The sequence below is a fragment of the Lacerta agilis genome, chromosome 8 (genome assembly GCF_009819535.1).
Source record: "Lacerta agilis isolate rLacAgi1 chromosome 8, rLacAgi1.pri, whole genome shotgun sequence".
Lineage (NCBI taxonomy): Eukaryota > Metazoa > Chordata > Lepidosauria > Squamata > Lacertidae > Lacerta > Lacerta agilis.
Genome location: NC_046319.1, coordinates 61,036,935 through 61,060,780, shown reverse-complemented (window position 1 = coordinate 61,060,780; position 23,846 = coordinate 61,036,935). Strand labels below are relative to the sequence as shown.

The window sequence follows — 23,846 nt, the reverse complement described above, 5'->3', positions numbered from 1 at the left end:
CATTCTCAAAGAAATCAGCCCTGAGTGCTCACTAGAAGGACAGATCCTGAAGCTGAGGCTCCAGTACTTTGGCCACCTCATGAGAAGAGAAGACTCCCTAGAAAAGACCCTGATGCTGGGAAAGATGGAGGGCACAAGGAGAAGGGGACGACAGAGGATGAGATGGTTGGACAGTGTTCTCGAAGCGACTGGCATGAGTTTGGCCAAACTGCGGGAGGCAGTGGAGGATAAGCGTGCCTGGCGTGCTCTGGTCCATGGGGTCACGAAGAGTCGGACACGACTGAACGACTGAACAACAACAACAACAATCTCATCTCTATACAGTAGTTCACTGTCCCTCCAGGGCACTAAAGGCAGCATGCACCAGGCTAGCCCACTTGATGCTCACAACTTATAAGTACTGTAGTAGAAATATATAAAAAAATAAAAAAAATTTGTCTGGTAGCACCTTAGAGACCAACTTAAGTTTGTTCTTGGTATGAGCTTTCATGTGCATGCACACTTAAGCTCATACCAAGGACAAACTTACTTGGTCTCTGGTGCTACTGGACATTTTTTATATATATTTCTACTGCTACCAACATGGCTACCTACCTGAATCTAGAACTGAATCTAGAGCCAGTGTGGTGTAGTGGTTAAGAGCGGTGGACTCGTAATCTGGTGAACCGGGTTCGCATCCCCGCTCCTCCACATGCAGCTGCTGGGTGGCCTTGGGCTAGTCACACTTCTCTGAAGTCTCTCAGCCCCACTCACCTCACAGAGTGTTTGTTGTGGGGGAGGAAGGGAAAGGAGAATGTTAGCCGCTGTGAGACTCCTTCGGGTAGTGAAAAGCGGTATATCAAATCCAAACTCCTCCTCCTCTTCTTCTTCTTCTTCTTCTTCTTCTTCTTCTTCTTCTTCTTCTTCTTCGAAGTAGGGAAGAGGGAGAGGCTGGTCCATGATCACCCAGTGAAATTCATGGATTTAAACCTGGCCTCTCCAGTCTAAGCCCAGCACTCTGCCTTCTATGTGGAAGGGCTATAGCTAGTGGCCTGTGCTCCTGCCTTGCATGCAGAAGGTCCCAGGTTCAATTGCCAGGATGGGCTGGAGTAAATCCCAGTCTGGAATGCTGGAGAACTGCTACTGGTCATTGTAGATAATACTGAGCCAGGTGGACCAATGGTCTGACTCAGTATAAGGCAGCTTCTTATATTCCTATAGTCTACACCACACTAAATCTGGAAATGACCCAGCCAGCTGTGTCATTTGTGTGGGCACACAAGGGAACAGTTTGTTTTTAATATCTCAAGAAAAGGGGGGGAAACTCGGTCCCACAGTGCAATCTATTTTGAGTGTTTTGGCCTGGCTGGACTGTGATCTTGAACAGAACAGAATGCATCCCTCAGCCGAAAAAAGGCTCTTTCCACCTATTCACTAAGTGAATACACACTTTGTTTAATGTACTTTGACAGCTCTTCTCTCCCTCCTTTATTTCAAAATGATGTTGAGGCAAGTTAACAATAATAAATATGCCATTCAGCAATATAAAGACATACATGTCAACCATGCATTGAAAAACAACCGTGGAAGAGCAGCATTAATTTAGCAAGCCAATAACATGAATAGTCAACAAGATATCTCACTTTGTAGAGCCGTGAGACTTAAATCTTAGGGCCATGGGTTTGAGCCCTACGTTGGGCAAAATTGTTCCTGCATTGTAGGCAGTTGGACTAGATGACCCTTGTGGTCCTTTCCAACTCTACAATTCTATAATTCTATGACTGTCCCTCATTTTTTTTTTAAAAAAAAATGTTTTCAGTTATTATGTCAAGGTACATACAGCTTCTTTTTTCCCCAAAGATAAGGATGCCCTCTGCTGGAAGCAAAGCAAAACTGCATGGGCCTGTGCCTTTTGCAATAAAGTTCCTTTCAGGACATGTGGGCACTTCCAGGTGTCCCATTTATTGAGCTTTCATCCCAATTGGTTTGCATGGAGATTAGACAACATTGGCTCTTCAACAAGCATTCATTGTGATTATTTTTTGGGGGGGGGGGACATTGTGCCAAAGCAAGTGTTAACTCCCTACCCTTTCCAATTCATTTCCCCATCACTTTCAGAAAGCCCAATTTTGCGAGAGAAGTGGGTTTGATGTGCAAGAGCTCCAAAATCAGATCAATCATGCAACCTGGATTTGCCAGCATGGGATTGAGTCTCACCTGAAAACAGCAACAGTCTGGAAACACCTTGTGCCATGTTACTTAGCACACTTCAACTGTTTTTTTGTACAGTGGTACCTCAACTTAACGAATTTAATCCATTCCAAATGCACATTCGATTTCCCCATAGGAATGCATTGGAAACGAAAAATTCGTAAGTTGAGTAAACCGCATCTAAAATTCGTAAGTCGAGTAAACCCCATCTAAAACTGCCAACGGATGTCCATTCGTAAGTCGAAAAATTCGTATGTCGAGTATTTCGTAAGTCGAGGTACCACTGTACTCAGAATCAGAGTAATTAAAGGGTGTGTTAAAATGAAGTATCCCGCCTCTTTCACCATTTGCTTCATTCATTCATTCATTCATTCAGAGCATTATACAATGCCTGTCCATCCAAGCAGATTGCAAACATAATTTAAAGCATGAATTAAGACCAGCGAATCGACATTGGAGTGGAACCCTGATTCTCAAATCATGCCTCAAATCATGTTCACGCAAACAGTCACTTCAGTAAAAACATTTAAGATCATTCCCTCTGTCTCCAATGTTCAGGCAGTGAATGCTGTTGCAAATGTAGCCAAAAGAGCACCACACCAGCAAGCTTGGGGTTAGGTGAAGTACAAAAAAAAAAACTGTTAGGAAAAATACGAAAGGGTGTGGGGAGGCAGTCCAGTGAGGATTGAACATGCTCAATGGACACATAATACTGACTGTTGTTGGGTGGGTGGGTGGGTGGGTGGAAAAACAGAAAACCAGGGAATGGAGACTGGAAACTAGAAGAAGCAGAATCATACACTGCAACATTTTGTTGCAGATCCCACTAGTAATTTATTTTGCCATTTTAAGACTTTGATTACATGTTTTAATCTCCAGCACCCTGAAGCAGAAGAAGACTTGCAAAGCTTGTCTTGCTTAACCTATATGTAGCCTGTGTTCATGCAGTGTTTTCTGATCTAGCATCCTTCTTGGACTTGTTTGATGTAGCAGCTCAGCTCTTGCAAAGCACATCTTGCTTGCCTTTGAGTGGAGTATTATTTATAGATCTGGCTTTTGCAGAGTTCATTTTGCTTACCTCAATTGCCAACATCTTTGAGTAGGTGCCTTTGGTTAAGAAATAGTCATTCTGAGATACCTTCAAAACAGAGATATGTCAGACACCACTCATTTTAATTGCGAACTTACCATAAGTGGGTGAGTGCCAACAGCCCAATAGGATTATAGCCAACTCTGATAAGCAAGAGAAAGGCACCAGCAAGCTTAGAAAAGCTTTTGGATTTGTAGAAGTATAGAAATATATTTAAGGGGGAAATCCTAATAACTAAGGAAAGTTAGCTGTCAGAGAGGAGAAAACCAAAACAAAATAGAAATCTGGGGCATGTGTGTAGATTGTACAAACTGAGCCACAAGAACCAAAGTGTTTCACAAGCAGTTGTAAGGAAGGGAGCACTTTGGGGGAGCAACAAAAAAGAAGTTACTAAGTATAATCTACAAGTGCAGCTGCTTTATATATTGGTAAGAGTCCTGCAGTTCTGGTAAAGTCCCTTTGTTGCACACACTCCATTCTGCATGATACTATATATAAAATGTTATTCCATTGAGAGAAGGGGGGGGGAATGATGTTATCCGGGGTAAGAGGAACAAGGATTCCCCCCTCCCCGGGATTTATTAAATTAGGGGTGGGGAACCTTCAGGGCCTTTTTTTCTGGCCACACCCTCCCCAACCAAACCTCCTCTTCCCAGGCTGCACCTCTCACCAGCCTTGCTTCTTCAAACCCTCCTGGCGTTCTTGCCTGGATGGAGTGGGCCCTTGAACTCTGGCTTGCCTAGAGCAGGATGTACAAACATGTGTATTAACACAAAGGTGAATTCCCAATGCCTAGTTGTCCTAGGGTTCTTGATGGGTATAAACAGGCCTGGAAGGTAGGATATTTTGCCCTATTAATTTAATGTGACACTCAAATTACTCAGAAGAAAAGTTTCTCCTTGGCATGTTTGTGGCACTGTCACTGTCAACCAGTACAGGAACCTGTTGGGGTGGAGAGCTACCTTGAAGCTTCTGAGTTCTCAGGAAATGATGGCATGCTCCACTGGGAGTGAGCAGAAGGGCGAGCCACAAACTAATTCACCCAGGGGCAGAACAAAGCAACTCACCTGAAGCTCTGAGCACATCTAGCGAGCAAATACACCTGTGGTGTTTCCTCCCCCCTTCCATTACCTACACAGTTTAGAAAAGGAAATGTGTAAGCTGCAAAAAATCCCAAGTACTTCCCTTATGGTCCCTGAAGCCAGAGAAGTCCACCCAGAAGAGATTCATCTGAGCTAAATGAGATCTTGCTTACTAGTAGAACACATGCTTAGCATGCAGAAAGTTCCTGGTTTAAGCCCTGGCATCTCCATGTTGGACTGGGAACAGCTCCATTCTGGAACCCTACCAGTCAGTGTAGACGATACTGAGCTACGAAGACCTATGGTCTGATTTGGAGGACAGGTTCTTGTGGGTTAAATCCAGCTAAGTTCTGCTCAGTGTAGACCCAATGAACTTAGCGGACTCAAGTTAGTCACATGCATTGATTTTAAAGGGCCTGCTCTAGACCCATGAATTTATGATGCTTCCCCAGCACAAAAATACATCTTGAACTACTAGGAGGAACAAAATAAAATAAAAAATTCCTTCCAGTAGCACCTTAGAAACCAACTAAGTTTGTTTTTGGTATGAGCTTTCGGTTGTTCTTTTGGCCAAGCCTCCTAGTGCTATCAATCAAACTCTCTCTCTCCTCCTCCTCCTCTCTCTCTCCCTCTCCCTCTCCTAGATGTGGGTCTAGCAAGAAGGAGATGGTGTCTTCTCCAGTGCTTCCTTTGAAGATCTAGGGTGAATCACCCCTGTTTTCAATCACAGCCATCTCTAGAGGCCAGCTTGCTTTACCTACAGTACATGGAGGTGGAGACATGTTTGGGTGGCAGCTGTAATCTCCAAAGGTGTGTGTGGAATGTGCACATTTGGCCACTTATTATCTAGTGATTTCCTGCTACATCAGCAGCTCCTCTGGGTGGAGCACCCTTGGGCTGTTTTGTAGTAGCTGGAGCTTTGCTGCGAGGGAGGGCAGGGCCCAATTCCCAGCAGGGTTCAGGTGATACAAGTGGAACCACCCACTAGCTGGTATGTCAAGGGGGATAGTGAGGATTACATTAAGGACACAAACCGCACTGCTGCTATGTGCCTAATCAGTATCACTACAAATAGTCAACAGTTGGCTACAGGATTTAGGACCTGCCTCAAGAAAATCTGGTTTGGGGAGACAAAGATACTCCAGTATAATTAGGCTTGTTGAATACAAAGAATTTGGATTCTTGAGAATCTCAATGCTAAATTGAAATTCCGAAAGCTATGTGACTAGTCCTCATGGCTGTGAACCGAAGACTTGAAAATAAGTGAGCAGTGTATTGGTAAAGGCTGCAAGAGGTGGGACTTCTGTGCCTGGCATGGTGGCTTGTCTCGCCCTCCTTTTCGCTTTCCCATGCAGCCCTCATGCCACGTTTTTCTGTTCTTCCAACCAAATCTCCCTTAAAAAGTAATTGAAGCTTCTGAATATAGGTCATACTTACAAAAACATGGGGTTTTTTGTAATTATTTTTATTTCTAAATGAAAAAGCAATTAACAAACAGAAAGAAAAAAGACTGAAGCAAGATAGGAAAAGGAATGGAAGGAAGGATATGATAAGAGAGGAGGGAATGGTAGTAATTCAGAAAACAACATTATAATTCCAGACAATTGTCTTCATTTTCAGGTAGCGTAGGATTTGGGTATATTTTTTAACTTTTAACAAGTTGTTGTTGGGTTGTTGTTTTTAGCAGCATACATTTTATTGATTTCATTTCAGTACTATACTGTACAGAATTCTGAGGTTTCTTGGAACAAAAAGGGGACTTCCTATATTAGGATTCCTACAGGCCAATGTCCAAATGTTGCCCCTCTTTTGACTGCAGACTACTTAGTCCTGGAAATCCCCCCCCCCCTCACACAGCTAGGAATGTGAGGAGGCAGGGCTTTCCATTGCATCTTGCGTTCTTCACAGTCAGTGCTGTTTCTATTCCACCAAAACCTATCTTGTCCATCTAGCTAACTGCTATTCTGCTATGACCAAAACAAATGTAATTTGTTGTTTACATAATATTTGCAGGCTAAAAATAAAAAGAAAAGAAAGAATGCCACACACACTCCATCCTGACCCTGGACAAACACGCAAATTGTGGCAATTTCTGCTCCTATTTCCGATGGAATTCTCTGACATCCCTAAATACAGCTGACTGTATAAAACTGCCCTAAAGGTCTACTCTGCAATTTAAAATCCTCTCCCAGGGGCCAGCAAAGGTTTGCTTCCCATTAGGAAGAGTGAAGCAGCTGCCAGGAGACTGAGAGAGTGCCAAGATTTTGGAGACAGAGTTGTGAGTGTCGCGCGGCCTTCTCCATGCCTCCTGTACCTGCCTTCCTCAGGCCCAATGGAAGATGCTGTCCCGTCATCAGTACTGTAGTAAGATTTGACTTTCAGCCTGCTTGCCTTTTGTATATAGAAAGAGGAGTGCCGTATTGTCCTTCTCCTCAGGCAGGAAAATATCTCGGCCATTGGTGTTCAGGGCATTTCCAGAACAGCAAAGCTAGAATTAGAGTTAATGGCTATTTGTTAGGTTAGGTTTATTGAACCAATGAGTAATTTCCCACAACAAAAAGGTCCTGAAGCAATTTACAAGAAGACTAAAATATAGCAATAAAAATACATAAGCATAATTAAAAACAGAATAAGAACACTCAGTCTTTGGTGCTGGGAATACAAAAGCATGTTTCCCTGGCGCCAAAATGGCCACAGGCCTTCCTAGGGAGAACATTCCACAGACAACAGAAACTACTACAGCAGAGGTGAGTGAACCTCTTCGGCCTGGTGGGCCAAATCTTTTAACTTCCCCCACCCCACAGGCCAAAGTTGGCAGGATCACAGGACCAGCACCTGTCAATATCTGACTTCATATCAATGTCAGGTGATTAATAGGCGGATAATCCCACCCGCCTGTCAAAATTGGCCAATGAATGTGGGGGGATACAGTGACCAAGCAGGACTGAGCTGCCCATGCATCAGCTGATGGATCCAGTCAGAGGATCCAACCATGTCTAAGACGATCACCAGAGGCCCAGCTCTGAGTCCTCCACCCCACTCTAAGGTGAGCTAGGTAGTAACCAGAGACAGGGCTTTCCTGGTGGTGGCACCCCAGGTTTGGAACTTTCTTCCATTATCTTTTTACCTTGTGCCAAAGTTTACGTTTTTGATTGACTTTTAATGGCTTTTAGTAGTTTGAAAGGCTCATGTTGTTGTTCATAAACTTGTTATAATGTGCGGCTTTGAGAATTTGCGCTAAAGGGCAGGGTAGAAATATTTTAATTAATAGCAAAAAAATAATTTGCAGATAACTAGTTTCCATTTTTTTGTTTGATTGATGGATAAGGTCAGTCTAGGCAAGTATAAGGCAAAATATTATAGTTGGAAATATTGATTCACTGATTTTGGCTCAGTGTTTATTCATATTGATCCTACATCTGGGATTTATGGAAGGGGCAGTTAATGCTGGTATCTATTCTTGCATTCTGTGTTTACGTATGTATCCGTTGTTTTGATAAAGACTGCAAAACTCATACTTTTTAAACAAACATTTCCATTCAGCAAATAACATGCCACCAAGCTTGTAAAAATACATCAGTCTAGTCACCTATGGTTCATAAAAATTGCCTCCAGGTAATCATGCTGGAAAGCTGTAGAACTGCTGGGCTTTCTCCCCTTTTAAGCCAAAAGTTAATAACACTGACAAATTCAGGGATGAAGGCTAGTAAAACATTATACAAGCTACTTACTGTTGTGGGTGTATTTGCAAAGCTGCAGGCAACCCAAACGTATATAATCTTGTCCAACTGTTGCATATACAGGATTTCTGTGTCCCGCCCCCCCTTTCATAGTCTCTGTCTTCTCACAGTTTCTTTTTCCATTCTGCAGGCCCAGGCTCTCAGTTATTCGGAGCCTGATCTGTGGAGGAATGGCCTCCTGCGCAAGTTTGGGAACCTCACTTGGCACAAGCGACGGAGTAGCCATCTTGAACTCTCTCAGCACCCTGGGTACCTGGCAAGTGCTCCTTGGTCGATGGGGCGGCTTCAGAGACCAGCTGTTGGCAGTGACATGGATATGAGGAGCAGGGCTGATTTTTATCCTGCTGAAAATCAACCTGAAAAGCAGGAGAGACCTGAGCCTTCATCTAGGCTAAGTGAAACACACTCTCTAGGGACCAGCCCAGAACCCTCCACATCCTTGGACTCTTTGCCATGTTGGGGAGATGGAAGCTCTTGGGAAGGGTCTTTCTCCATCAGTAATTCTTCTCTGTGCTGCCCAGCGGCTCCCGAAATGAAAGGAGAAACCCTCAAGCTCCCATCAGTCCAGGAAGAAACCAGAAAGGCCCCCAAGCCTGCCTCAGAATGGGCTGAAAGTGTATTTGAAGGGTATTTGACCACGGGGACGTCCCACCCTGTTGTTACAGAACAGATGGAGAACCTGAGCTTCAGCAGTTGCCTTGGAGAGTCTGTCTCTGAGCACGTCGGTGGTGCAGAGGATGCTAAGACGGTGACAGCAAACCTACCTGTTGATCAGCCTCTGGAGGTAGCAGATTCTGCCTCGGCCATTAAAACCAGCCTGGGCAAGAATGCCCCAAAGATCCGCTATGAGATAATGATTACAATGACCAAGGAGGTGGAGAGGGCTGAAGCAGAACCCACATTCAGTTGTGGTGAAAGAAGCCTGTCGTGTCACCCGTCTGGGGAGGAAACACTTTCTCTGGGGGTTGCTGAGTTAGAGGAAAGAAAGGAGCTACGTCACCAGGAACCAGCTAGACCAGCTACCCAGCTGTCAGTGAGTGAGGAATTCCAAAACTGCAGAGAGCTGCATGGGGTGGGAACCTGTAAGGTGTGCGGGCCAATACTGACTCTTGCCACTGGGAGCCCAGCAACGCTGCAGTGGGGATCGGAGACCAGCCCAGGAGTGGGTGAGGCAGACCAGAGTGAAACTGATCAACTGCACTCAGAGGATGGTGTGCTGGCGAAAGAGACAAACATCGTAGCAGTAGGATCCCCGGCCAACAGGTACGTGGGGGAACAGGTTTGGGAAGCCTCGCACCACAGCAGGTGTGCCAGCCAGCCCTGAGCTGCTGAGAATAGCTTGAGAGACATGTCTTGGCAGAGAGAAAGGGAGCCAGAGTGTCTGTTCTTTGCTCTGCAGCAGTGCAAGTGGGAAGTTTTGCATTTGAGAGAGAGAGAGTGGAGTCTTTGGCGCACACTGCATGGGGACAGGAACTTGGGGGGGGGGTCAGAGAAAGGCGCTGTTAACAGCTTCTCTTGTTTGGTGGTCCAGACAGCAAAGTTCAGGGTCATGGAGAGGAATGAGCAGGATTCAAGGCTTGGATCCTCCCTGACCTCCGTGCTTGGGCTTCCACCCTCATCTGACTTGAGTAATGCCGTCATCCAGGGGATTTCTGTACCACACAACTGAAGGGGGGAAAGAAAAAGAACTGTGTTTAAAATGGTGTGGAAGGCTTCCTCTTTCGAAGGTTTTCATCAGCAGGGAAGTCCAATGCAGCTGTGTGGCACAGTCCCACACACATTTACTCAGAAGTAAGTCCCACTGAGTTCATTGAGGCTTGCTCTCTAGTAACTGTTTAGGATTATAGTCACTGGGGGAAATTTGAAGCAACAGGTCTGTAAATTAAAGGTATGCTACTTCTTGTGAGGCTGTTTCGTTTCTGGAAATTATTGTTACTATTAAATTTTATATTCCGTCCTTCCTCTCAAAGGAGCCCAATTACCTTAAATTGGGAATGTAAATGAAAAAGACAGGCTTTCTGTGTATTAAGTTATCATTTAAGGAATAAAAATTTATTATTTCACACTTCCTGAAGTAACTTGGAAGGCACCCACAATGACAAGTTGGCTTCACAATATGTGAATTTATTTAACTTTAGGTTGCAGTCCTATCCACCTGCTACCCTGGAAGGAAGCCCTGTTGAAATGTATGGGACTTCTTTTGAGGTGACATGTTCTGTATAGGATTGCACTGTTTTCACTTAAATCATAAATACTTAAATCAGTTCAGTGTGTGTCCTGACTGCACAGATTCACAAAAGCAATTATTTTGTTATAGTCTTTCACCATCTTTATTACTCCCTCTGCCTACAAAGTAACTGGAAAGTAAAGCATGGTGTAAAACGAAGATACATTCTCCTTTTTCAGGAGAACATGGCCCTGCTCTTTAAAAGAGTTTTACCCATTAGCAAGCATTTGTCATACACACGGCAGGCGATGTGAACAGCACGCATGGGGAAACATGTATTTCTGAATAACCTTTACAGGAGCACTAAAGACAATCAGGTAATTTACAACAATATAAAATACAGTACAATATTAAAATCAGTTAAAACTGAATATTTTCTTAGGTGCACTCCAGCTCAAACATTCCAAAACAAAACAAAATATAAAATCAAAAAATCTTTCCAGTAGCACCTTAGAGACCAACTAAGTTTGTTCTTGGTATGAGCTTTCGTGTGCATGCACACTTCTTCAGATTCCAAAACAAGAGTCAAGGCTTTGCGTTGGGTCTTTGCTTTTAGAGAAAGATGGGCAAGAAATGTAATTTGAAATAAGGACCCCCTTCTCACATGACAAACATCTAATAAAGTTAGGGTTACCTGACTACAGACTCTAAGATGTAGAGATGAAGAGAGAGGGGGGGGAGGTGTAGGTCATTTCCACAGCTTACTCCACCAGAAGTCAGTTAAGGAGGAGACCCTGGACAAGGTGTCTTCTGGTGCCTTCTCCCAGTGCCACCCTACTGACCACCTGATAGGGGCATAGGAAACTGCCTATCCCACCTGCACAAGAGCAACATTCAGGAGCTGACCCTAAAGGCTACCATTGCAGCTCCTTAGGATCACTGCCTTTGCTTGGAATCTGGAGTGCCTTGACTACATGCATAGATGTCCACCAGGAAGCATGCCCTAGATTTTGCAAGCATGGTTAACATTGCTGTGGGATGATGTTTGTTCGCCCATTCCAGGTCACTGTGTTTGTTTACAGTGGCTAGGCCACTTCAAGTGAGCTACATTATATATTAATTTTAAAACGTGTCACACATGTTATAATTTAAGTAACACTTCAAAGTTCATTCTTTACTAGATTTGCATCCTCCAAAAAGCTCAAGCTTCATGGTTTCCCCCCCTCCTGTTTTATTGTATCAGGAACCCTTTGAAGCAGATTAGGCTGAGAGTGACTGGCCAGAAGGGTTGGAAGGAATTGCCAATTTCAGTTCTCTCAGTTTTGCAGTTTCCCATTCTTAAATTCAGTTCTCCATATTTCTGCAGCAATTTCTGATTGATTTGTCTTTAAATGGTGAACTGAATCAAATTTCTCCCCCATCCCTCCTGCAGGTGAGCTTCATAGTCCACGCTGGCCTTTAAAACACTAGGGCAAAAAATAAAAAGGGACCAGAGATATAGAGTTTTAAAACACGGACTTATGCCTAGAAATGTGGCACAAAAGGAAGTCTTAATGAGCCCTCAGTGGTGATTTCAACCTTGGTCTCCTCTGTTTTAGTCTGACCCACTACATCCACAGAACAAAATGGAACGCTTTGTTCCATTATTATTTTTTGTCATTATGTAATGTGTGTGTGCATGCGTGCGTGCGTGCATCATGGAGGTGCCAATAATATCAAAATATCTGACTACTCCCCACCCCCACCATCATTACACTCAGCAAGGGGAACAGCACTGTGAAATACTACTTATATGCTAACACACGTATGTTGCCTTGTGAGTATACAATATAATGCTGCCTTCCATTCTCTCTGTACTTACGGTGCCTTCTGGTCAGTTCCTTTATTTTGCTTGCATTAGATCACAAACTGCTTTTTGGCCCAAAATGCTCCAATGCGGTGTGAATGAGAGTATAATGACAGTCGACTGACAATCTAAGTTCCTAGATCGTGGAAGGACTGCATGCGGATGGTCCCTGGTTCGGGTAGTGCTAGATAAATCTCCTGCCTGGTACCTAAGGGAGCCACTGCCAGTCAGTGTTGTCAGAACTGAGCTCTATGAGTGAATGGGATACCATGGTGTAAGGGAGCTTTCTATTATTGAATGGGTTTAGCTTTGCAAAAAAGGGGGGTAGTCTAAATGGCTACCCCTGATTGCAATGGATGCCCTTCCTTTTCAGCAGGTCCTTGGCATTCTATTCACTGTTCACACCCAACCCCACTAAATATTAATGCCTTTGCTTTCTCACACACTAGTTATTTGTATATGTAAAAGTAGATTAACATGGGTTTCATTGCATGGCGGAGTAGGGCGTTGTAACATTGCTTGCAAACAGGGACAGAAATAGGTACCAGAGACCGCGGAAATGGGATGCAGAAATTCATAGGCCACATTTTCTGCTAGCATTCCCCAAGGCCATGGAAGTATTTGCTAAAACAGTGGTTTTCAAACTGTGTCCTGTGGAGCTTAGGGACTCCTCTGAAGCTTACTAGGAGCTTCACAGCAGAGAAGCTTCCTAGGAAGATGCCTTGACTACTACTGCTAACCTTCCCTTACCTCATCCATCCACAGAACACTGTTGGCTGGGGGTGTTTCAGCTTAACTCACTCAGTTCATGCAAAGCAATGGCGAGGCTCGAAAGGTCAGGACAATGGCCTTCCATGAGCTGAGGCCTCATCTGTATCATACCACACCACACTGAAAAGTCATAGCTTCTCCCAAATAAACCTGGGAACTATAGTTTGTTAAGGGTGCTATGTCTTGTTAGGAGACCCCCTACTCTGCTCAGAGAGCCACAATTCCCAGAGTTTCTTGGGAAGAGGGATCAGAGTTACAGCACTCTGAGAATTGTAAGGGGAATAGGGGTCTCCTAACAAGGCTCACCTCCCATAACAAACTACAGCTCCTGGGATTCCTTGGGGGAAGCCATGACTGTTTAAAGTAGTATGATTACTGCCCTAAATGTCTAGTGCTGATGGGGTCTGCATGTACGGTAAGCACGATAACATTTCTCCAGCATCCCCTGCAATGTTCTGAATGTCATGGAAGGCGTTGAGGACATAACAGTCAGGAAGCTAGACAAGAACTTAAGTGCCTCTGTCCAATGAGAGCAGATCAGACACAGGAAATGCCTGACTCCACCCGGATGTAACTACCGGTAATAAGTCCAGTGCCTTATTTATTACAACTGACCTGTATTACAACATTATCCATACACTTGGATAGTTTGTGAATAGCACCATTATAGTGTGTTCCTATTCAGAGGTTCCTCAGCTTCAGCTAATGAATTCAGGGGTAACTGAAGGTAATAAAAAAATAAAGCCACAGTGCTGGAGATGGATGATATTATTTCTCCCTACTGTTTCCATATCACCTATTGATTTTTCCACTTCACTAGCACTTCGGTATCCGCAAATCGGCAATCAGCCTGATTTTGAAATGTGGTTGGGCAACTTGTCTGATGCCAAAGGCCATATTAAATAGGAGACAGCAACCGGAAGTCTGTTGGCTCTATGGCATATTTTGCTTGTGCGTAATTGGCATTGACTTCATTTGGCAGGTGCCAAACTCTCAATGGCCATTGTTTTTCCCCTTCTCACCACCTCCCAGTCAGCTCACAGGGCCAAGAGCTTCCATATTTCTAGCCCCAAGTCTTCAGAATCATAGTATATCCTTTTTGTAAGAAAAGATTAGGGCATAAATAAGGTACAGAACTAAGCAAGTGGGGGACATTCGTCCTCCAGACACTAACTATTCATAACATAGCACCCTTGGGTGTTAAACCTTAAGGACTAGGAACCTACTTCATTTTTTAAAAAAACAATAGCTTAGTATATATTAGTGCTTTAATTGTTCCAGTTCTTATGTCCCTCATTCCATATTTTAGACTATTGATACAAATGGGATCTGCAAAAAAAATGTTGCAGTGTGGACTGCTCCTGTTCAGCATTCCAGCCAGACAGTTATGCCCTTTTCCAGGATATGGCATCCATTCACGCCCTCCCCAATTATCCACACAAAGCATCACCATAGTCAGTCAGTATTCTGTGTCCACTGAGCATGTTCAGTTCTCACTGGGCCTTTCTGATAGAATCCTCCCTCCTGTGTTGTTTAAATGGTTGTGATTTTCTGGTACTTCTGCAAATCTCAGGGCTCCCCTGAACCTCCAGATGACCCCCTGCTGTGTGTATGTGGGGGTGTGTGGGGGTATGTGTGTGTGTGTGGTGGGGTGGGGTGCCATTTTGGCTACATATGCAACGGCACTGACACCTAAATATCAGAAATGGAAGGTATGATGTAACAGAGACAAAGCAAACGTCCAAAAGGATAGCATTGATATTGTTCGACCAAGCAAGTCAGTCAAATTTTCTCCTGCAAGTCACAGATATCACAATGCTGGGAATTACCTCTTCCTGAGACCCTGGAGAGCTGGACAGATGGACCAATGGACCGACTTAGCTTAAATTGTTCACACATTCCTATGGGCTGTGTTACACACTCAACAGAATGAAGTAGCAGACTTTGAGATGGTAGTATTCTGGAGGATTAGATCGAGGTCACATGTCCCCCACATAAACTGCTCACCTCATGTAATAAGCTAGCATTTCAGGGGGAAAGCTGACAGTCCCTGCATCTCATTCCTTAATGCATGCAATTCCTCCACTGTTGGAGGCAGTATGCCTCTGAATACCAGTTTCTGGAAACTGCAGGAGAAGAAAGCACTATTGCACCCGGGTCCTGCTTTCAGGCTCCCATTATCTGTTTAGCTATTGTGAGAACAGCATGCTGGACTAGATGAGCCACTGGCCTGACACAGTAAGATCTTTCTTTTTTTGTTTGTTTGTTTGTTCTTACATTCTTAATTAAACGGTGAATGATTTTAAACCAATGCTGGCTGAGCCTCCCATAGTCAGGTGCTCATTAAAAAGCTGGTTTTGTCCCGTGGTTTTACCTGTGGAAATGCTTTTCCATGGCAGCATTATCTTTCTGTTATTACCATGTGGTTGGGCATAAGCTTTCGGTGTTGTGGGTAACTGCTGAGCCACGTTACACACCAATGAAGAATGAGACATGGCAGTGGGACACCACAAGTGTTGAACCTACTTTCTTTTTGTTATTCGGAGCCACTCCAGTTTTAAGGGGACAAAATGTCCTCAGGTACAGGAGCATAGGAAGCTGCCTTATGAGTCAGGCTATTGGCCCATCTAGTTCAGTTCTGTCTACACAGGCTGGCAGTGACTCTCCAGAGGTTCAGAGAGAGGTCTTTTCCCAGCCCTACCGGAGATGCTGGGGATTGAGACTTCTGTATGCAAAGCAGGTGATCTACTGCTGAGCTACAGCCCTTTTGCTGCCTGTGGCAAAGGACAAGATGGCAGCCATGTGTAGGAGCCAGCTGGACGGGCAGTTGAATCTTTCTTCAGCACTGGCCATGTCCTCCACTACTCAGCTAGTGATCTTAGGGAATGAATGAAAGGCTTGTGGCGCACTCTGATATCTTTGGAATTCCCTTCCTTGTGAGGTTAGACTGGCTCCCTCTGTGCCATTCTGCCAGCAGGTGAAGATTGTTTTATTCCGGCAGGCCTTTGGGAACTGGCTGCCTTTAAGGAAAAGGGCTTTTAAATAGTGCTGTGCTCTTTTTATTATCTGTTTTAACATATATACATTGCTTTAATTCCATTGTCGTTCAATTACTGTTTAACTTTTACCTTAGCATTTTTATTTTATCCATGTTTGTTTTAATTTTTGTAAGCTGCCTTGAGTCCTGGTTCTGGGGAAAAGGTGGAATATAATAAAATAAAATAAAATAATAATAATAATCTCCAATAGAGGAGAATGGCCAAAGGGCTCAGGATGAATGGCTTGGGGGCTGTCACTGCTGTCCATTAAGTTCATGCCTATTAAGTTCTGAAGGCAGACCTGCATGGGGAAGTTTTTAATGTTGAATTTTATTTATTTATTTTTTTGCATATGAGGGAAGCCATCCAGAGTGGCTGGGGCAACCCATTCAGATGAGTGGAGCTCAAATAAAAAAAATTATTAATTATTATGGTGGTTAGCGCAGCAGAGTGGTGGGCTTCCTCACCCCCATTTCCTTTTAAAGTGTAAAGAGAAGCAAAACTCTTGAGAGGCTCTTTTGTTTTTTCCAGAACGAATGTGGTAAATTATGGGGGGAACAAAATGGCGGTCATCAACTAAATTGCTGCTACCCAATGTTCAGTCCTTGGGGGCAGGGGAGTAAATGCAGGCAGGTGTTGACACAGTGAGTCTGAAGAAGTCCAATACTGATGCTAGGAAAAAGGAAAGAGCAAATAACTCCAGGTGCTTAAAGTAAGTTTTATTACAGGCCCAATGTATTTTGGAACAAACCCGAGTCTCAATAGCATTCCACATGCTTGATGAAAATTGCTGATAAAAAGATGCCACGAGGAAGGATTTGTCCCGAACACATCTGGAATAAATTGGACCTGGAATAAATCCTATTTCAAGCTCCTGGATATTTTTCCTCCCCCCGTGCCTGCCAGTGGTGCTGTCCCAGTTTTGTGGTTGGTTAACATGTCGATGCTGGTCTCATGTTTATACTTTTTTTTTTTAAAGAGTTTATTGGGTTTTAATAATAAACATACACAAAATACAAACACTACAAAAAAGAAACTACAAAACATAATACACACAAACAAAAACACGTATTTAACCATCCTTATCTTCTTTATAATCCTTATTTTGGGACTTCCTCACGTCCTCTCTTCTGCGTTCATTTCTAATCTTCTTTAGTAACTTTGTATCATTGTAAAATCTTATTTCACACAATTAATCTTAGTCTTACATCCATATACTTCAAATCTCAAATCTTATTCTGTCAAACTAAACATCACATTACCTAACTCCACCTCTTATATCCTCTCTTAACCTCTAATACTGTAGCCTATATATCTGCTGATTCCAATTTTAGCTATTAATAAATCATATCTTAACAAAAAACCTAAATATTTCTTCCATTTCTCATACACCGTTTTCTCTCTGGTTTCGGAGATCCGTGGTCGGCCTTTTTTTATACAGTCCTTTAACAAATACAACCTTTACCCCACACCCCTCCTGTCCATCTCAACCTTTGCCTTTCCCCACCGGTTCCCCCCCCCAAATCCCCCCTTTCCAGCTCCTTCTTGAAATTCTGTTGTTTCCACCGTGCCCATCTTAAAACTTAGTATTCTTCGTTGTAGCTTCTTCTTCTCCAAATTGTAACTTTCTTCTTGATAAATGGTTACACTAACAGCATCCTCTTCATTGACAGTAACATGTTGCATTTTCCGGAGTTGTTTATCTTGAGCACTAGGGCTCATACCCCTAGCACTCTCTATTCTGTCCACACTGTAGGCTCCCAGCCTCTCACGCCTAGGGAGCTTTCCTTGTTTTCCAGTTTGCAAATCATCTTCTTCAAAGGTTTTCTCTGAATCTTCATTTTTCCCAGCTTTACCATCCGGTAAATTCAAGAAGCTGTTAGCTAAAATAGTTCCAATCTGAGAAACCTTGTCCAAAACTTTCTGCTGATGTATTTGGAACACTTGGAGTTGTGATAATAGTCTTTGCTGGAGTAATGTTGAGTCTTCCATTCTTTGAGTTCCAAGGACACCGTGGGGTTTAAGTAAACAGGAAGGAATGGGGTCTTAGTACTTTTCCAACTGCGCAATCCATTCCTTCTCAGTATCCGCCATTTCTAGCCTGACCCAGCCTCCTTTGCCAGAGAGTTAACAAAATTGTAAATCCACAGGAAGGCAATAAAAGTCTCAATCTTTCCCCCAGCCAGGGTTTCGACAGTTTCTAAAATCAGCGCTAAACTTTAAAGCAAGTCTTAAACAGCTTCAGCTCCTTCGATGTTACTTTGATCTTGCCGCTGTCAGAGAGAGACGGACTTCCTCATTTTAATCTCTCTCTGTAAGCCAAATTTAAAGCTTTTAGGGTTCGAATTATACTCCGTACTTACAGAGTCCTTGTTTAAGTCCAAATGTGAGGAAAAGTGGAGCGCTCAAAATCCGGCAGTTGGTCCGCTGCTCAGTGCCTCAGTTAGCGATGGCTCTTCAGCACCACGCCGGAGCCTGTCTCGCTCGAGCCTCCCTTTTACAAGGGTTGCTCGAGAGCCAGGTCGACGCAACTGGTACCCGCAAGAAACCTGCCCTCGGGACGCCCCTCCCGAGGATTCACGGAGCCCGCAGCGCAGTTGTGGTCACTCCAAATCCCCGAGGACACCGGAGCCGATCTGGCTCTCGACTGCGCGGAATGGCGCCCACACCGGAAGTGATGTTTATACTATTTCTATTGTTAATTATTGGAATGGAAATGGAAATTACATTTCTGCTAGAGGAGGAGCAGCTGGAGGAGGGCAGAGCTGGCCTGTGTGGCTTCTGATTGTTATATGTACTCTGTTTGTTATATGTATAAACAGAGGCCCTCAGCAAAACCCCTTTGGCTGAGCAGGTCAATCCAGTCAAAGGTTGATGGATCTAGGCTAGGGCAGGGCCTCCAGGCACCCAGATGCAGCATCCTGGTCTGACCACTGCTTCAGGGTATCTTTCCCTGCCTTGCCCAGCTGGAGTAGCATGAAGGCCCTGGAGCGGAAGGAGGGCACATGTAACATTGGGTTGCTCCAGGCAGCTTGTTCATTGACCATTCATCCTGATTTGCTTGCACAATGCTTACATGGAGGTTAGACAATGCCTGGCCTGTACTGAGCATACATCCACAGTGCTGTTGCGACGTGAGTGCTGTTGCCATGGTTCAAGGTGAGAGGATGCTTTCCTGCCTGCTTCTTTTTCACTGCAATATACCATCACACATTTATTACACTTGCAGAGAGAATTCCAAGGTAAACACACATCTACTGTAGAATCTCACACAGGGCAAATTACTAGCTGTTGCACTGGTCAGTAAAGATCACAGCATGTTTCCAGTGTACGACCATATACTTTTGGAGAAGGAAGATTCATTCTTTTCTCTTTATAATAGGGCTGAGGAACACACCGTGGATTTCAAATGGCCATCCAGATTATTACAGAGAGGCTGCAAGCACCAGCTTTTATGGCCCAGGGATTCTGGATAAAATCGTGGGAATTGTAGCTTTAATTAAAAGAGCAAAGCCATCTTTTCACCCTCAGGGGTACATGCAAGCATAACTGGAGTGTGTACCTTAAAAACTAAGAACATAAACGAAAAGAACAAAGTGTTGTTGTTTTTTAATCATACATTTGTAATCTAATCAGATTATTTGTGGTATCTGATTTTTGAACATTTGGGTTGTACTGGCAACAGGCAACAGGTGTATGGAGAAGAATAGTTGGTTTTCAGTGACTGTGGAGTTAGTCACAAAGAATTATTTATAAATTACACGTCTGTAGCCTACCTTTCTTCCAAAGAGCTCAGGGAAATGTATGTGGTTCTTCCCTAGCATCACATCCTCACAACAGTCCTATTAGGTAGGTTAGACTGAGAGAAGGTTCCTAGAATCATAGAATTGTGCAGTTGGAAGGGACCATGAGGGTCATCTAGTCCAACCCTCTGCAATGCAGGCATATTTTGCCCAACATAAGGCTTGAACCCACAACCTTGAGATTAAGAGTCTCATGCTATACCACTGAGCTGTCCTCTTCATGAAGGTGTAGTCAAATCTGAGAACGTTTGTCATAGTTACTTCTTTAAAAAGGTAAAGGGACCCCTGACCATTAGGTCCAGTCGTGTCCGACTCTGGTGGTTGCGGCGCTCATCTCGCGTTACTGGCAGAGGGAGCCAGCGTACAGCTTCTGGGTCATGTGGCGAGCATGACAAAGCAGCTTCTGGCGAACTAGAGCAGCGCACAGAAACGCTGTTTACCTTCCTGCTGGAGCGGTACCTATTTATCTACTTGCACTTTGACGTGCTTTCAAACTGCTAGGTGGACAGGAACTGGGACCGAGCAACGGGAGCTCACCCCGTTGTGGGGATTCGAACCGCCGACCTTCTGATCAGCAAGCCCTAGGCTCTGTGGTTTAACCCACAGCACCACCCGCATCCCTAGTTACTTCTTTACCTCCTTATAATAACTACTTCAATGTTACCATCAATTATATTTTGTTTTTGTAGCTGAAGCAAAAATGTTTTATGTTGTGGGCATGCATACTAAGTGGATAGTGACATTATATAGTTTAGTCACTAGATGGCACTGGACTCGGCTGCTAGCTTTGTGGAGTCAGGTGTTTCCCATTTGTTCATGTTGCAGAGGAACAATAAAGTTCTTGTTTGGGTTCCCGATAGGTCTGTCCTCAAGGTCTTCCATGACACATACAATGTACTAACAGTCCCTCTTTGTATAGAACCAGTGAGCCCATAATAACAGATCCTGTGGAAAAATCACATGTGGTCTGAAACACTAGTGGTCATTGTGGGGGAATGATGTCTCCCACCCTTCCTAAGTGGCATCTCTGGCAGTGAACCATGTAGCTGCCTCAATATGTCTGTTCCTTCTGAACAGACATGTTCCGAAAGCAGGGAAGGTACCCCACAGTGCACCTGTATCCACAAGTGCCCTCTCTCAATGTGTTTTAATGCAGAATGTAGAGGATCACACAGAGATGTTCCCTCACCAGGCTAATAACATCTGCAGGGGTAAATAGTCCTAGGCTGCAATATTTATCCCATGCAAACCCTAGGATCCTTTGATATGGAAAGACAGCTTATAAATTAAAAACAAATAAGTTGTAATAAACTCTTGGTTCTTGCTGTGACCTAGTGCCTGTTGAGTGAAACTCATTAGTGATTTCTTGTTATATATACATTTATGCAGCTTCGTCCATGTATATATATATATATATATATATATATAAGCTTTGAAGAATTTCGTAAGCAGAAATGAATGACAGATTTCTGCCTTGAATGAGCTTCCCATCTACATGTTGCCAGTGAGAAGATGGCAGAGGAAGGAAAAGGGAAAGGGGGTGTATGTTCATCTTGCATTTTAAGTTGAAGTTTGGGCTTAAACATGTTCCCATAAAGAAACAAAAAGCAGGGAAAAAAATCTTTTGAAATCAGCCTGCAGGTGCTGTTCAGTCAAGTAGTCGCCCAAACTCTTTGGAAGTGTTAACTTTGCAATTGGAAAGCGGCAAAGATGTTGTGGCACCTTAAATGCTAATAAATCCATGCTGGCACAAGCCTTTGTGAACAAGTGCTGTCCTCAGCTGGCAGGCAATTTGTCATTTGTAACTCAGGCGAGGCACTTTATGCCTCCTTGCTTTCTGCCAAAGCACTTGGGGAATAATCAAGTATACTTATTAAGACACTCATTACTCCGTTGCAAGTTGAATTTCGACATGCTATGCAGTGCACACTCGGTTGATGATCAGGTACTAGACACTCTGGTTGGCTGTGTTAGGTGTGTGCACAATTCTTGCAGCTGTCAAGAAATGATATTCTTGGACCTGTTCAAGGTATTAGTTTATCTACCTCAGGGGTCAGCAACCTTTTTCAGCCGTGGGCCGGTCCACTGTCCCTCAGACCATGTGGTGGGCTGGACTATTTTTTTTTTAATCATATATAGGCTAAAATAAGAGATCTAATCTTTGTCAAGCTTTTCTTCCGGGTTACCTCGGATCCTCATATATTGTTGGACTTACAACACCCACAATCCCTGGCTATTTTCAAGGATAAGGAAACACTCGATTTATTGGGAAGAAAGTTTGGAGCAGCAGTTGTTTCCTGTGAACGTTTTATGCAGAAGGGAGAATTAAAGGATGCACAAGGGGCAAATGCTCCACATTAAGCTGAGGGGTGGTTCAATCCAAAGTCATCTGGTTTAGAAACTCTGGGCCAAGTTAGCATTTCACAGATTAGCTTTTAAAAATATGATTACCGGTAGCTTTTGAAGAGTGAGAAGACCTTCATATTTACCCTGCATTCACCATGCTTGTTGAGTGATCAAAAAGGTGCTAAACACCCACACACCAGGATTATGGAAATAAGTGGGGCAAGCCCATTATCACATCATTCCCAAATTGCACAGGCACCCATAGATCAAGGCAGGAATTACTCAGCAACTCCCACATAGATAGTAACTTTCCCAAAGTTACTGCAGAGTGCTGACACAGGGTTTCTAGGGTGCTCAGCCTGGGCACAGCTGGAGAGGAAGGTTAAAATGCACAGGGTTAAAATGTGCTGCACTGCCCCCCAGCCTGGGTGTGCAGCACTAGGACCTCTAGATGTCCTTTTTATTGTGCATCCAAGATTATTCATGCTCATGAATAAGAGCAGTTATCAGGGCAGTTATACACAATGCAGCTTTCAGTACTGTTTGCCTGCAAAAGGTCTAGGTCGGGGGTCAGGAACCTGCGGCTCTGGAGCCGCATGCGGCTCTTTCGCGGCCCTGCCGCGGCTCCGGGGCGGCTGCCTGGGGCGCGGAGGTGGCGCGGAGTGGTGGGGGCACTGCGCCTGAGAACTCCTCGGCCGGAGGGAAGACGCGCCAGCCCTGCCCGCGATGGAGGGGCGGTTTGCAGGGGGCAGAGAGAGAGGGAGGGAGGGGGCAGCCGGGGGGAGGCGCGGGGGGCGGGGCCTGGTGCGACGGCGGCAGCGCAGTTGGCGGAGCGGAGCGGGGCCGTCCCCGCCGTGGCCCGCCACTGTGAGCGCGCAACAGGCGCTCCTCCTTCGGCTCCGGGGCGGCTGCCTGGGGCGCGGAGGTGGCGCGGAGTGGTGGGGGCACTGCGCTGCGCTCCTGGCCCGCCTGGGCTGCGCCCGCCGCGCCGTCCTCCTGACCCGCCGCGCCTGCCCGCTTCCCTCCTTGGAGTGTCGGGCCCGGCGGGCGGCTGGGGTGTCCTTGTGGGGCTTGGCTCCGTTGCGCCTTCCCCGCCCCCGGAGAGGCGGGCGGGCGGGGGACCTTCCCGGCGTCAGTCGCCGGATGGTGCTGCTGCCGCCTCCGCCTGGCTTTGCTGCTCCGCCTCGCCGTCCGGCGCCTCTTTGGCAGCGGGATCCGGGGGGTGCCCGGGGGCCCGGCCGGGACTCGGAGCCTTCCTGCGCCGCCGTGCAACAGGAAGGCCGGGCGGCGGCGGTGAAAACGTCCGGGCTGCTTCTGAAACCTCCGCCAACCGGTGCTTCGCCAGCGCTCGCTGCGGGCAGTGTACATGCTCAACGATGGCCCCAAGGGCGGCTCGGGGGCCCGGAGCCCCGAGGCCGGCGCGCTGCAGAGCCTGGCGCGATTCCCCCCCAAAAAAACCTGTTTTTTGCTTTTTGGCTTTTTGCCTTGCTCTCCCACCCCCCTCTCTTTTTTTCCTCCCCTCCTTTTTTAATCCAAGGGGAGAAATCCCATTTTTAAAACAAACAAACAAACGAAAAATAAACAAACACCCCCCACAGCTGCTGCAGCCACTCTATTTGAATTTTTATTATTACCCTTTTCTCCCTCTATCCCCCCTTTTTCTTTTCTCTTCCCCTTTTGTTTTTGTTTTCAAAAAAAGGAAAAAGAAGAAAAAGATTTTCCCCCTTTATTTTTATTTTTTAAACTACTACATATTTTTAATAGATATTCTCC

The 23,846-nt window shown here is 44.9% G+C and overlaps 1 protein-coding gene across 1 annotated transcript in view; it reads left to right on the top strand.

Annotated features, from left to right (window-relative positions):
• CRYBG2 (crystallin beta-gamma domain containing 2) overlaps positions 1-23,846 on the top strand; it is a 60,983-nt gene that overhangs the window by 1,611 nt on the left and 35,526 nt on the right. Inside the window, exon 2 of the mRNA XM_033158692.1 lies at positions 8,233-9,365. Coding sequence (XP_033014583.1) covers positions 8,233-9,365 — 1,133 coding nt within the window. The remainder of the gene's footprint in view (positions 1-8,232; positions 9,366-23,846) is intronic.